Source organism: Corvus brachyrhynchos, unplaced genomic scaffold, assembly GCF_000691975.1.
Source record: "Corvus brachyrhynchos isolate BGI_N302 unplaced genomic scaffold, ASM69197v1 scaffold87, whole genome shotgun sequence".
Lineage (NCBI taxonomy): Eukaryota > Metazoa > Chordata > Aves > Passeriformes > Corvidae > Corvus > Corvus brachyrhynchos.
This window is the reverse complement of record NW_008239767.1, coordinates 79367-91842: the sequence shown is the minus strand read 5'-3', so window position 1 is coordinate 91842 and position 12476 is coordinate 79367. Positions and strand designations below refer to the sequence as shown.

The window sequence follows — 12476 nt, the reverse complement described above, 5'->3', positions numbered from 1 at the left end:
CAGGAAAAACTGAAATGTCACAAGGGACTACTTAGATGTCTCTTTGCTTTTGCAGCTATCCTGCAAATGTGCACAAGTACATGCATTTTTTATGCTAAGCAATCTAAAACCTTAGTAAGAATTCTTAACTGTTATTCTACCCAACCTGAAAAATAATACAAACAGATACATTTAATTAGGTGGCCATCTGATCCCTTACACTGCAGAACGAAGTCAGGCTACTCTTAAAATACTTGTAAACCTAAATGGTCTAAAGAAATATACAACGTATACGTTATCCATAGAGTGCAAGTGTTGTCATGTAATTATTAAATAAACTTATCTAGTCCCCACCCTACTAACTTCCATTGAACAAATCTGATTCAGAAAAGGCACTGGTAAAACTTGTTAAGATTGCAAAACACTGCAGCATTGCCCACCATCATGTTAATAAAAAACACTTACCAAGCACATGCAGTAGTGAGCTTGTTAAACCAAGTCAGGAAGGTTTTAAATAACTCATTCTTAATTCTGTAGGGTTTTTTCTATTAACGTCACATTTTATTAAAAAAATAAGTTTCCTGTATTTAACATGTATATTAGCTTGCTGTATGTGACTGAAGATCTTGAGACCTTGAACACTGAATGATAGTAAATCCAGCACTTTCTTCACAGCTTTGAAAAAGGGGAAAAGGGAGGGGGGATGAAGGGGAGGACAGGAAAGAGAAAGGAAAAGGAGGAAGCACCAGGCTATTCCCAGTAAGAGAACCAAAATAGATCTACAGCATCAAAATATGAACCTGCATCACAAATATTAGAAAAACTACTGTATCGATGAAATGTGGATATATTCCAAAAATATGAACCTGCATCACAAATATTAGAAAAAGGAAAACTACTGTATCCATGAAATGTGGATATATTCCGTATAATTAAAACATACCATTGGGAAAGACTAGACTACAAAGGAATACATTCTATTTGCAATTGTCTCTCCTGTATCCCAAAGAAATTATCTTCCTTCCCTCTCTTGTATAAACTACTATTCCAGTATGACAGTTGCACTAAAGCCAGATCCACAAGACCCTGCATTTCCACAGTCTGGAACTATTTTATCCCTAGTTTTCCCCAACAATGCCAAGAATACTGGATAAAAATTTGAAGGAGGAAACAACTCAGAGGTGTGCACATTACGTATTTAATATGTAGTCCAGGAAATTGCTCCCACATTCTTTCAACCAGAAAACTGCAGGAGTCATCTCTAACAGAACACGTATATGTGGCGCTTACATATTCTCCATGGGGCTCAGGGTTTATGCGAGAGAAACCAGGGAATGAACAACTCCCCTAAATCGAACAGGTTATCTGTACACTGGAAGTAATGTTATTAGCAGCAGTGTTTTCAGAGTTTAGAGAGAATGAAAACTCATGGAGGCCATGAAGTACTGGGTTAGACTTGATGTTGTGTACAAAAATAAATCTCAAGGGGCCCAGAGTTCAGCTAATGAACTCTCTCCTGCTTCTCTTTGGGAGAAGGGAATGGTAAATGACATTCCCAGTAGAAAAATCAGGAGAGAAAATATTATCTGCAAGGCGAGATAGAAGATCGCTCTCTACCCCCACAAATTCCTTCCTGGGAAGTGACACTTTCTGGTTCCCTTCAAAGATATCTGTATTAGTAGAAAAATGGAGATATATAATCCTTGCACAAATCTTTTCTTACTTTCCCCACTTCAATGCCAAAGCCTTTCTGTAACAGGGATAAAATGCTACGTTGCAGTGTAAGCAACAATGGCATTTTAGATTGTTGTAAAATCAAAATACACTGGAAATATCCAAGCAAGTCCCTACATTAGTCTGCTGCTACTTAAAGCCAGGAACAAACAAGCAAGCAGTGAACACTGGTATTTTGGTTTTTTTGCATGGATATTAGAAAAAATAGTAATCATACACTTTTTTCTTTTTAAATGTTCATTACTTAGATAAAGCACATATGAATGTAACATTCAGAATTGTAACATAGAAAATGTAATGTGGGCAATCTGCTATTCCAAGTACACTTACCAAAATACAATTTTATAATGAAGAAAGTCTCAAAATACACCTGTACAACAATTGGGATCCACAAAATATGATTTAATAGAGTCACTCAAGATCACTTCATTGAAACCACTTTTATAATACTGTTTGAAGAGTTACCTCTGGTCAAAGAGCACTCTCCCCCTTTCCCTAGCCTGTCCCACTAAAGCAAGGGTGGAATTGTAATTGCAATGCATAACTTCTAAACCCCCAAATCTGGAGTGGTCCTATGAACTATGACACTGCCTACACTTAGATACTGGGAGGATGGAAATCACCCTCTTGGAGGCCATGGTACATTGAGACACCCATATTATTCTTTTGTAGCGCAAGCAGAATAATCTTGTAAAGGGCAACTAAATAGGGCCGAAATATGAATTAATTATCTCACTATCAAATCATTCCCTATGTGTTACTTAAGCCTGTAGCATTAAAACTTAACTGAAAAAGAAAAAGGTAACCATTTCATCCTATATTTTCTTTATTTGCTTTATGTTTAGAAGTTGCTATTTAAGTTCTATTAACAGAAATACATAACAAAAGCTCCCTATCAAGTGGAAAAAAAGTAATTACAAATGCTGAAAAAGTTGGCCTCATTAACATATGTACAGACTCACTTAATACACATCTTTGTGGGAATTAAACCATTTTATGACACACATTTATACAGGCATTAAACATTCCCAAGTAACTTTGAGCAGAGAACACACCAAATCTTTAGTCTGGGCAGACAAAAATGTAGGTTTCAATTTTGATTGTGGAGCTAACATGCAACAGATACAACATTCAGTCTGAGCTGTTGTTGATAAGTTGTTCTGTCTTTTCCTGCAAAATTGAATTTGGGTCTTTCTGTCCCTTCTTGTCCTTGTTCTGCTGTTCCTGGAGTGTCAGGATTATTTTTCGTATTTCTTCTCTTTTGGTTTTCATCCTTGGGCATGGAAACCAGTCTGTTAAGTTCATTGGTAGCTCAAAACTCAAAATGGGATTCTGAAAAGAAAGGTCATTTGGGTATTACAGTAAGGAGTTACAACCTAAATGACTGAAGAAAACTGGAGTGAGGAAAAGTACATTCTTCCTCACGTCATTCCAGCAGCATGGAAAAAAATTTCTACAATTTCTTCATTTTGTACATGTGTAATTATGGTAAAATCACTCAAGCTTCAGTATGTTACAGAGAAAAATCCATCCAGATCAGTCCTGATTATAAGAATACCTGAACAATCTACTGTTTGCTACATCTTTTAGACAAAGTGTTTGTCTGCATAAATGTGTAAACTTATTCTAATAAAAAAAAAAAGTGAGCGAGAGAGAAAACTACTGTATAAATATAGGACATTTTTTAAGAATCACTAACATCAAAATCTAGAGCTGATCAGGAATCCGAAACATCGCTGTTTTTATAAATAACCTTTAGGATCATAACCAACTAGGCAAGTCAGTTTTAGATTTCATCCTAGAAAACAAAGCCCCTGCCTACCACCAACACTTTTTATACTTACATTCTGTTTTCTTGCTAGGTATCATTCATCCAAATAATTAAGATAATTATTATTATGAGACATTATCTACACCTCTTCAGTGATACTGTACAACCATTCCACCCTAACCAAATGACAATTTGGAGAACAGTGTTGTCTCAAAGAAATTCCTCCCTTTCTGTACTACAGTTTACATCATCAGGGTTATTTAAGAGTGAATTACATTCATCACTGAGGTAAGATCAGCAAGGCTGCTTGTGAAAAAAAACCTAGTGACATTCTGTACAGGAACATTCTGCCTAATGTTGTACTAGCACCATTTTTTGGTGGCTGCTCAATCGGGGAAGACGAGCAGTGCCGCGGTGCGAGGCCCGCTGTGCTGTGCGCCTGCGCCCGGCTGGGACAGTCCGCCGGGGCCTCCTCACTGCTCACCCACCCTGACAGGCGAGCCTCTGTTTCAGAAGATACACATTGTGATTTTAGTGCTTAAAATAAATCCACAAAGAACAAACAGATGTGCCTCAACAGTTCGCAAACATCAGATTAAGCACCTGCCCCCACGTACTCCCATCAAGTTTGTAGAGCTGGTGCAAAATGAGACTGTGGGCAATTTTCCAAATACAAAGCAGCTGAAATTGTTTGCTAACTTCAAGACAGTCTGCAGCCAGCACAGGTTTTCCTTCCTCACTGAAGTTACTTCTGAGAATATCCTGTGATTTGCTCTCTGACACATGTATGTGCCGTGCCTATTCTCTGGCCAACAAAGCTGCAGCATGCTGCCAGCCTAGGCAGGACAAGGGATTCAGCTCGACATAATCCAGCAATTGATTCGCAAAAAGGAATGGGCTAAGATTAATAAAACTTGGTTGTTCCTCATACTCCCAGTGAACAAAACAGGAAGCACTTGGTTATGGTTTTAAGCTTTCGAGAACTCATCAGTAAAGCAAAAGCTTTTGGCTTCCATTTGCATGAATGCATTCTGCTAAAGTTTTGCTGCTCTCATGTACGTATGAACGGAGGGAGGGTCGAGGAATGGATAAGCTGCCAGCTTTTCCAGGAAAGGGTTAGCTACAGGAGAGTTTAGGAACAATGCTCTAAAGCACCAGGAATTCTAAGGAGAGTTACTGTCCCAAGCAGACAGCATCTCAGTTGACCATCACTTCTCTTCCCGACCTAGACGAGAAGGTGCTAATGCCTCCACTTGTGAAAGGAGCTGTAACTTGAAGACCAAGTCAGCTTGTAAGTAAGCAAGCATTCAAACGATTCCTTCAATGGAAACAAGATTTGGCATTTAGCTGTAATGATTTTACTTACATGTTTTCTTACAAGTTAAAAATACCCCAGAAGAAACATAAACCCCCTACCTGTGGCACATTTCTGAATTTATTCAGGCACAGTTCTTAGGGGAAAAAGAACAAGCTTTTTGTGGTGCATTTTTAGTTTAGATTTTGAACTCAAGCTCTTACTGGATGATTTTAAAGGGTACACAGCAGAAGAACACAAAGGAAGACTAAATGTGTTCTCTTTAGATTCTCTTGGAAAATTTCATGGCTTGTGATTTCTTTTATGTACGTACAACTAAAAAGGATAATTAGTTTATTTTCTAAAAAGTTACTCTGTGTGTTTATGTACAAATTAGTTTGTAACACACAATCTCATAAACAGGTATTGAGCTACACTAGGAACTTTTTATAATTGTAATAATTTTCACAGCTTATATTTGATTGCTGCAGGAATCAAAACTAGCTTCACAAACATACATACCTCAAAAAAGCTCTCCACATACTGGAGGATGTACACTCCACAATCACTGAAGTTGTTCTGCTGTGGCACTTTTGGGTTGGAACCTTTCATGACATCTTTGGAAAAGCTTCTTTTGCTGCCTTTCCTGACTTCCCATTCCACCTCTAAATATCTACAATAAAAGACCACACAAATTAAAACTTTTTTTTTTTCCCTTGAAGAATTTTCAAAAAATACCCCAAACCAAACTAAAAAAAAACCAACCAACCCAAACCAAAACCTAAGCACCAGATATGAAACTTACTCCCGTAGTGTTTTCACAACATTTGACCGGGAAGGGCCTCTCAGTGAGTCCATAAGCAAAATGCAGGGCCTAACAGAGAACACAAGTTTTAAGTACACAGTACTTTACAGCAGCTTGAAAAACACAATGTTACACAGTAATAGTTTGTGGGGCAGCCATAACAAAACTAGATCAATACTCTAAAGTTCTGCCAGCACGGCTGTAATCTCCTAATTGGGATAGCTAAAAGGCAGGTTATCTTTATAGTTAACCATATACTACGGACACTTAAGAATGCACTTAGAAAATACAGTACTGTCAGACAATTTGTTACAGTTGCTTAAAACACCTTCAGGTGTCTGATGCTCTTTTACATGCACAAGGTATCTGGGACACTGGCAAGAGAAAGGCAGAGAGCCCACAAACATCCTGGTAGAGTAGCAGCTCGAGGACAGATGGGACACACCACAGCACACTAGAAGGCACTAGGAAAGCATGTTCAAAAAGTGATTCCAGCCTGAATCTGAAATCTAGCTGGTAGTTATACACAAAACACCCACCAAATCTATTTGAAAGACTTTAAAAAATAATGTATCTATAACCAAGTATTTACTAGAGAACCAAGTCTGCTCAAGTCCTCTCCTGCACACTACAAATGCTGATATCCTGTCACTCAATCTAAAGCACACTACATTTTCAGTAGCCACAAGCACAGCAATCTTATCAGCCACCTTATAAGCAAGTTGGATTTATACATCAAAGCTATCTCATACCAGAGTTCAGAATTTCAGCATTATATGTAGCATGTATTTTGAGGAATAAATAATTTACTTTTCACAAATCTCTGCTTTTTCTTTTCTAACAGTAACACAGATGTATTCAGACAAAGTATCATCTGAAGAAACTTCAAACTCGTAAATTCAGACAAAATATCTGCATGCATTTATGTATCGGTGTGTTTGCATTTATAAACTAATTTACATGTATGCAATTTTTTAGGCATAAGCATATAATAATTTCAATAATGTTTGTTTGTACTTGTTTTAATTTCTGATAAAAGTTAATATTTACATAGGTACTTCTCTTTAAAAAAACATTAAATGCCCTTTAAAATGCTCTTTAAAAATATGTAGTACTTTGGAGGGGGAAGATGTTACAGCCTTTTCAAGGTAATTTTCTATTTTATATAGAAGTAATTTTAAAATAAAGTGCCCTTAATGACTTTTGATACTTAAGTTTCAAAGATGTTATGAAATGTCACACTGAATTAAAATACTGTCTGCTGGGAAGTATTATTGTACAGATAATCTGTCATCAAAACAGGACAAATTTAGCCAAGCTATAATCAGAAGCTCATAAATATTCTTAGAACACACAACACAGATGGACTTTTCCTTGAAAACGTATTGTCATATATTCCATAACATCTATAAATCTGTAATTCTATACTGCCTCCTAAGAATGTACTGTGAATGTACTGTGAAAGTCTTCACCTCTCTAGTAAACCTTTATTCACAAGGATGGAAATACAAAAATAGATAAATTATGAAAAAAATACAAAGGAAACTGTCGAGACAGCAATACTAGTAACAATATTTCTGGATTTCAAATCATGCACCTGTCACACCATAATGCAAACAACGACAGTCAATGTTTACTAAGAAATTATTTCTGAGTTTCAAATATTAAAAAAAAAGTTCAAATCCAGAACAGATCAAAAATCTAAAAAAAATGTGGAACACTGTTATTAGAGAAAAAAGAACAGAGACAATAAAAACAGCTACAACACATTTAGATAAGAAAAGGGGGCAGTTAAGAATTACTCTCATTTTCCTTTACTAATCTGAGTAGTGATAAAGGTTTTCTTAACTATTAATTTAATTATTTAGTTTAAAAACATTAATCTGTTTTTTAATATAGGATACATTTGAACATGCTTCTGCACCTTGTTTTTGCAGGAATCCAAGTGCAAAATACCAAAGAACAGCCTTATTGGAAGAAACAATGTTCATTTGCCTGATGCAGTACACAGGCTTAACAGAAATCCAAAAAGCTATTATTTCACTAATAGTTTCATTCAATAAATTTTCTGCCCACTGAAGATGATCATATAAACTATAAAATTCTCTCTCAAACTCTAACAGCATGCTGATTAAGTATTTAAAGAGTCATGTATGACTACTTCCCATAATTACTGCCTTTTATATTTCATAAACTTTTATGAAATTTCCATTTTAACTGTTTTAATACTCACTGTTTGCAGATAGTTGGCTTCAGGTACCATTGTCCCATTTCTGAATTACAGTTATCATCTGCAAGGCCACCATCATCACTACTGTCTTCCTACAGAAGCAATGTGGTTACAGGTGTTTAAAAGCTAATACTGTTTTTTCAAACAGATGCAAAGGAAATTATTGTAACACTTACCATTTTCATTCAAGACCAATAACTTAGTTTAATAAAGAAATGGTAGCTTTAATCTGAAAAGATTCACTGTTATGTTTACCAACTTTTAGTCACATAGGTTCTGAAATTCATGCCAGAATGACAAAGATTGAATGCTGCTATTTATTTAAGGACTGCTGAAACTAGAACAACGCAACCAACATTTTCAAAGCACTGCTGTCTTAGAAGAGGTGAATCTCCATTATTTGGTTATAATCCAAATTATCAATACTTTTTCTTGCCAGTGAATATTAGAAACTTGCTTGGTGGTTTCATGTATGTTATTTTCTAGGTGAAATGAGACAAGATCTGCAACAAGCTCAGACATAAAACTATTTTTGCTCCAAAATGCAACAACTTGATTCTTAGGGCAAGGAAAATTAAACCACCATGATACACAGGATTATGGATTGCAAAACCAGTCATACCACAAGCCTGGAAATATCCTCTGGCCTTTTGATTTCAGTATTGATTTTTATAAACAATATGGAAGTTTTATGAACAAAAGCACTAAGCTGTATCTAAAACAATCCCAGTGATTCATAGTTTCTTACCCTGCCATTGAATTCAATATTACTACCACAGATCACTGTGTTACAGGGAAAGAGATGCTTTCCAAAAATGAGAACCCCTGTACCAGCATGATTTGTGAATGTTTCTGTGAGCATTGTGTACACTTCATTAACACACAGGATGCTGGCACTGAAATCCTCAAGCTATTGCCATGAGCATGTTATCATATTAGAAACTACTGCCTAGTTCCTCGTACACTTGTTTTTGTTGCAGCCTCAACTACTTTTTTGGCAGATGAAAAGGTTGGTCCATTCAGCTTGTCATGGTCATTTCTACACTTGATTTGTACATTCTAGAAAATATCAGTGATAGCTTCAGCCTGAGTTAAGTTCTAAGCTACACAGCAACTAAGGAGGTTGGAATTTGGTCCTTCTCTCAAGGAACACATCTGGCCATGTACTTGCTTCCCTGCCTTCATGCCATGTACTTCAGATCTGGAAACTCTTAACTGCTACAAAACAGACAGACAGGCAGTTCCATCAGGCAAAACTCAGAATGTTTGCACAAGGTGGCATGACAGGAGAGGTGGGCTAAGTCCAGCTGAAAAGCACGGTTAGGTTTCAACATCAACCAGAGCTTTTATATGTATGTAAACATATACACAGCTATTTGGAAGTCATTACAGATAGCTGCAGACTGAAAAATAATAGACTCAGAGGTCCAGAAAAGGTGGGGAGACCCTCCACTCCCATACACAGTGGGAGACAAAAGATAGAAATTTATTGACTTTCAGTGTTCCCACTAAAATCACTGTGATATTGTCATTAGGCAAAAGACTCACATAATGAAATGCAGGATCAGTACAGCAGTTTTCTATTAAATAGTTAAATGAACAAATGTATAATCCTCTCTGTCAACTAACCTGCAGATTTTTGTAGGTAACCAGTGCTTAGGATTTCACACTCGTAAAGATAAGCAGCTTTAGACAATGCACATTCACAATGTGTACACTGCTTTTAAGCTGTCCATTTAAAATACAACACAACAGTTCACATTTCCTAAATAAAATTGCTAAATTCTTTACCTGGTTATCTTGGTCTTCAGAAAAATCTATAAGCTCATCTTCATTTAGTTTAGTGCCATCAGCTGAGTCTTCACTATAGTTTAGTCTGATTTTGTGCAATCCATCTGTATCAATCACAGACAGTAGGTTATTTAAACATCAAATACTATGGCATCACTGAAGACCAAACTCATTTTATACCTCAGATTTCCTCAGGACTGCTCACAGTAACAGTGATACAGCTAATATAGAGTAATTTGCTCATGCATATGAACAAAAGTGAAAAGCTTCTAAGTAGCACAACAGAAATTATTTCTAATTGTATGAGATGCCTAAAAAAATTTGAGAGACCTAGACTAAAACCCACTATGAAATTGTCCCATAGTTCCATGAAGCCTTTGTAACAGTCTGAATTGGTACTGCTACCAGAAGAGGCACTCTGATATGCTCTCTAAAATAACTATCTATTCCTACCCCTAGCTGGTTCCTTTCATAACACCAAACACATCCATACACACAGCGGACCAGACTGAAAAAGGTAGTCACAATGTTATTATTTCTTAACTGGAATAATTTCCTCCATCAGTCTGCTGTGCAGTTATGTGAAGACTTGTGTTGGTAAAAGGGAAAAGGCAGCTTGGGAACACACTGGTAGGGAGGGCAGAACGAAGGATCAGCTCTCCTGGGAGCAGCAACTTAGAAATATTTTACAGTTGGTTACATAAAAAGATTATCTGTAGATTCAATCCCAACCACCTCTACGTATTTAGTCACATATTTAGTGGGAAACAGCATCAGAAGAAAAAAAATTATGAATGTTCTAGCTGTACCTGTACAAAAAGCAGATACAGACAGCTATAGGCTCACTAGTCTTAATACTACCATACAGGACTTCAGAACAGATTTTGACAGAAAAAATAGTAAACTGTGGAAATAAATGAAGAATGGTAACTCATGCCAGCAAAACTCAAAATCTTCTAGAAAGGGGCCTGTAATATATCGAAACAAAAACAAAAATAAAAGCATTGGTTGTGGTGTCACTGGAGAACATATTACCTATTAAAGGAAACTAGGACTTCTATAAGAAGAATAAATAGGGCAGTGAACTAACTAGTGGAAATAAAAGCAGAACATCTGTACTTGAGAATATTTCAAAAGAGAAGTTGAGGTAACACTTTGGAAAGAGGTCACCAGTAGAGTTCCACAGAGACAAACTTGGGAATTAGTCTTACTCAGTACCTTTGAAAAGACCTTAGCATAAGAAGTAGGTCATATACTAATGTGACTTATTGCTGACAGATTTCTAAAAAATAAAATGGTATTGAGACAAATCCATCTTGTTCAAAAACAGAGCAATAAAAAGATGATTACATAAGTAACAAAAATAGATATATTTTGGATAGATATATTCTTCAAAGTTATTTAGGCATGAACTTCTACTGATTCACAAGTTCAACACCAGGATTATTTTGAAATCAAGACATCTCAGTTTAGGCTCCCATGTATAGTTAGCACCTAGGGTCTCAATGTTTGGAAATCATAATCAGAGCACAGGAGCTCCTCAACTGAACAGCCACTCTACATCTGCTTTATGATGAGAAGAGGAAGTCTCTTGGCTTCACTGACTACACTATCAGAGGCATGTGCTGTCTTTCAAGATATCCTTGGATATGCAGGACTTACGGATGGATTTGGCACAGTCAAGATCCACACCCTTCTGGAGCAACAGCTGAAGGCCAGTCAGATAACCCAAGGCAGAATGCCCATTTTCCATCTGGTTGAAATTGAAGTTTAAATACAGTGCATCTAAATTTAGCTGCCTAAACATATCCTTGGGGTCAATCTCACTCTTAAATCAAGACTGTGCCCCCCTGAGAACACCCACTTTAATGAAAGGGTGCATCATCTGCAGTAGTTGAGCAGGAGATTCTAAGCATTTAAGTTAGAAAGAGAATGACCATCAGCCGCCAATACAATGCAGCCATAAAAACCCACAAGAAACGTAATCGTAGCAAAAATCTGTCATAACGCACATTCCAACTTATTACAGACAAGCGACAGTAGCAGCATCCAAGACATGACACCACACCATAGAGCAGCAATATCATAAATGGTAACAATCACACATAAAATGAAAAAATCGACTCAAACAAGAACACATCTATGCACACCCCCAGCAGCCCTCCAAGACCTTCTAGTAACAGTGACAATGTTATCACAAATGAATAAACTTAGAATAGATATTAGTAGTGTTTATACCCACAAAGATATTGAAGTTGTAATGGCCTGCAGTACACAGATGAAACCATACGATTGGTAATATTTTCTGACCTTGTACTGTAAGGTAAATGATTCTTTACTCTGCAAACTAAGTCAGTAGGAATACTACTGGTGGCTAAAGTAAAAGCTTTTTCATAATCAGATATTTCCTAGTCTATGCCTTAAGGAGAGCCAAACATTGCAGTGAACAGAGAAAACAACCTCTTCCTAATTCCTTCACCTGCCTTTGAAAGTATGCCAGCTCCTTTGTTCACGTGGGTACAAACACTGTTGCAGATTGGTGAGCAGTCTCTCCACGGCAGCGATGCACTGAAAAAGCCTCTCTAAATGTAACACAGTGGTCATGGAGGAAAATTTTTTTTTTTTAGAATCATTTTCTTCTTACTCTTTTTACATACCTTCTTATCAGGACATTAAAGAAATGAATAATGTTGAAGGAAAACATCAAATGATAAAAGACATCGATATTAAGGTTGCTCACATAATCTTAGCTCAGTGTTCCCCTGCACATACATTGTAAGAATCCATGGTCAGCTACTACTTTTTCCTTAACAACTGCAATCTTGAGGGATGCAAAGTGGTATCTACAAAATGATTTTGTTTGAAAAAAGAT

At 36.6% G+C, this 12476-nt stretch overlaps 1 protein-coding gene and 1 long non-coding RNA gene across 5 annotated transcripts in view; both read right to left on the bottom strand.

The window, feature by feature from the left end:
* Positions 1-1351, bottom strand: part of LOC108448785 — a 2605-nt gene extending 1254 nt beyond the window's left edge. Inside the window, exons 1-2 of the long non-coding RNA XR_001864807.1 lie at positions 846-1351; positions 1-779 (exon numbers count right to left, since the gene is read on the bottom strand). The exon at positions 1-779 is cut by the window's left edge and continues 1254 nt beyond it. This is a non-coding gene — a long non-coding RNA (uncharacterized LOC108448785). The remainder of the gene's footprint in view (positions 780-845) is intronic.
* Positions 1352-2094: 743 nt separating this feature from the next.
* The window catches only part of SENP6 (SUMO1/sentrin specific peptidase 6), a 69009-nt gene continuing 58627 nt past the window's right edge, over positions 2095-12476 (bottom strand). For 3 of the 4 annotated variants that reach the window (XM_017742847.1, XM_017742846.1, XM_017742848.1), the window contains 5 exons: positions 9605-9708; positions 7817-7905; positions 5584-5652; positions 5301-5451; positions 2095-3045 (listed from right to left, as the gene is read on the bottom strand). In XM_017742847.1, coding sequence (XP_017598336.1) covers positions 2845-3045; positions 5301-5451; positions 5584-5652; positions 7817-7905; positions 9605-9708 — 614 coding nt within the window. In that variant the 3' untranslated portion in view covers positions 2095-2844. The other variant, XM_017742849.1, reaches the window with a different exon arrangement.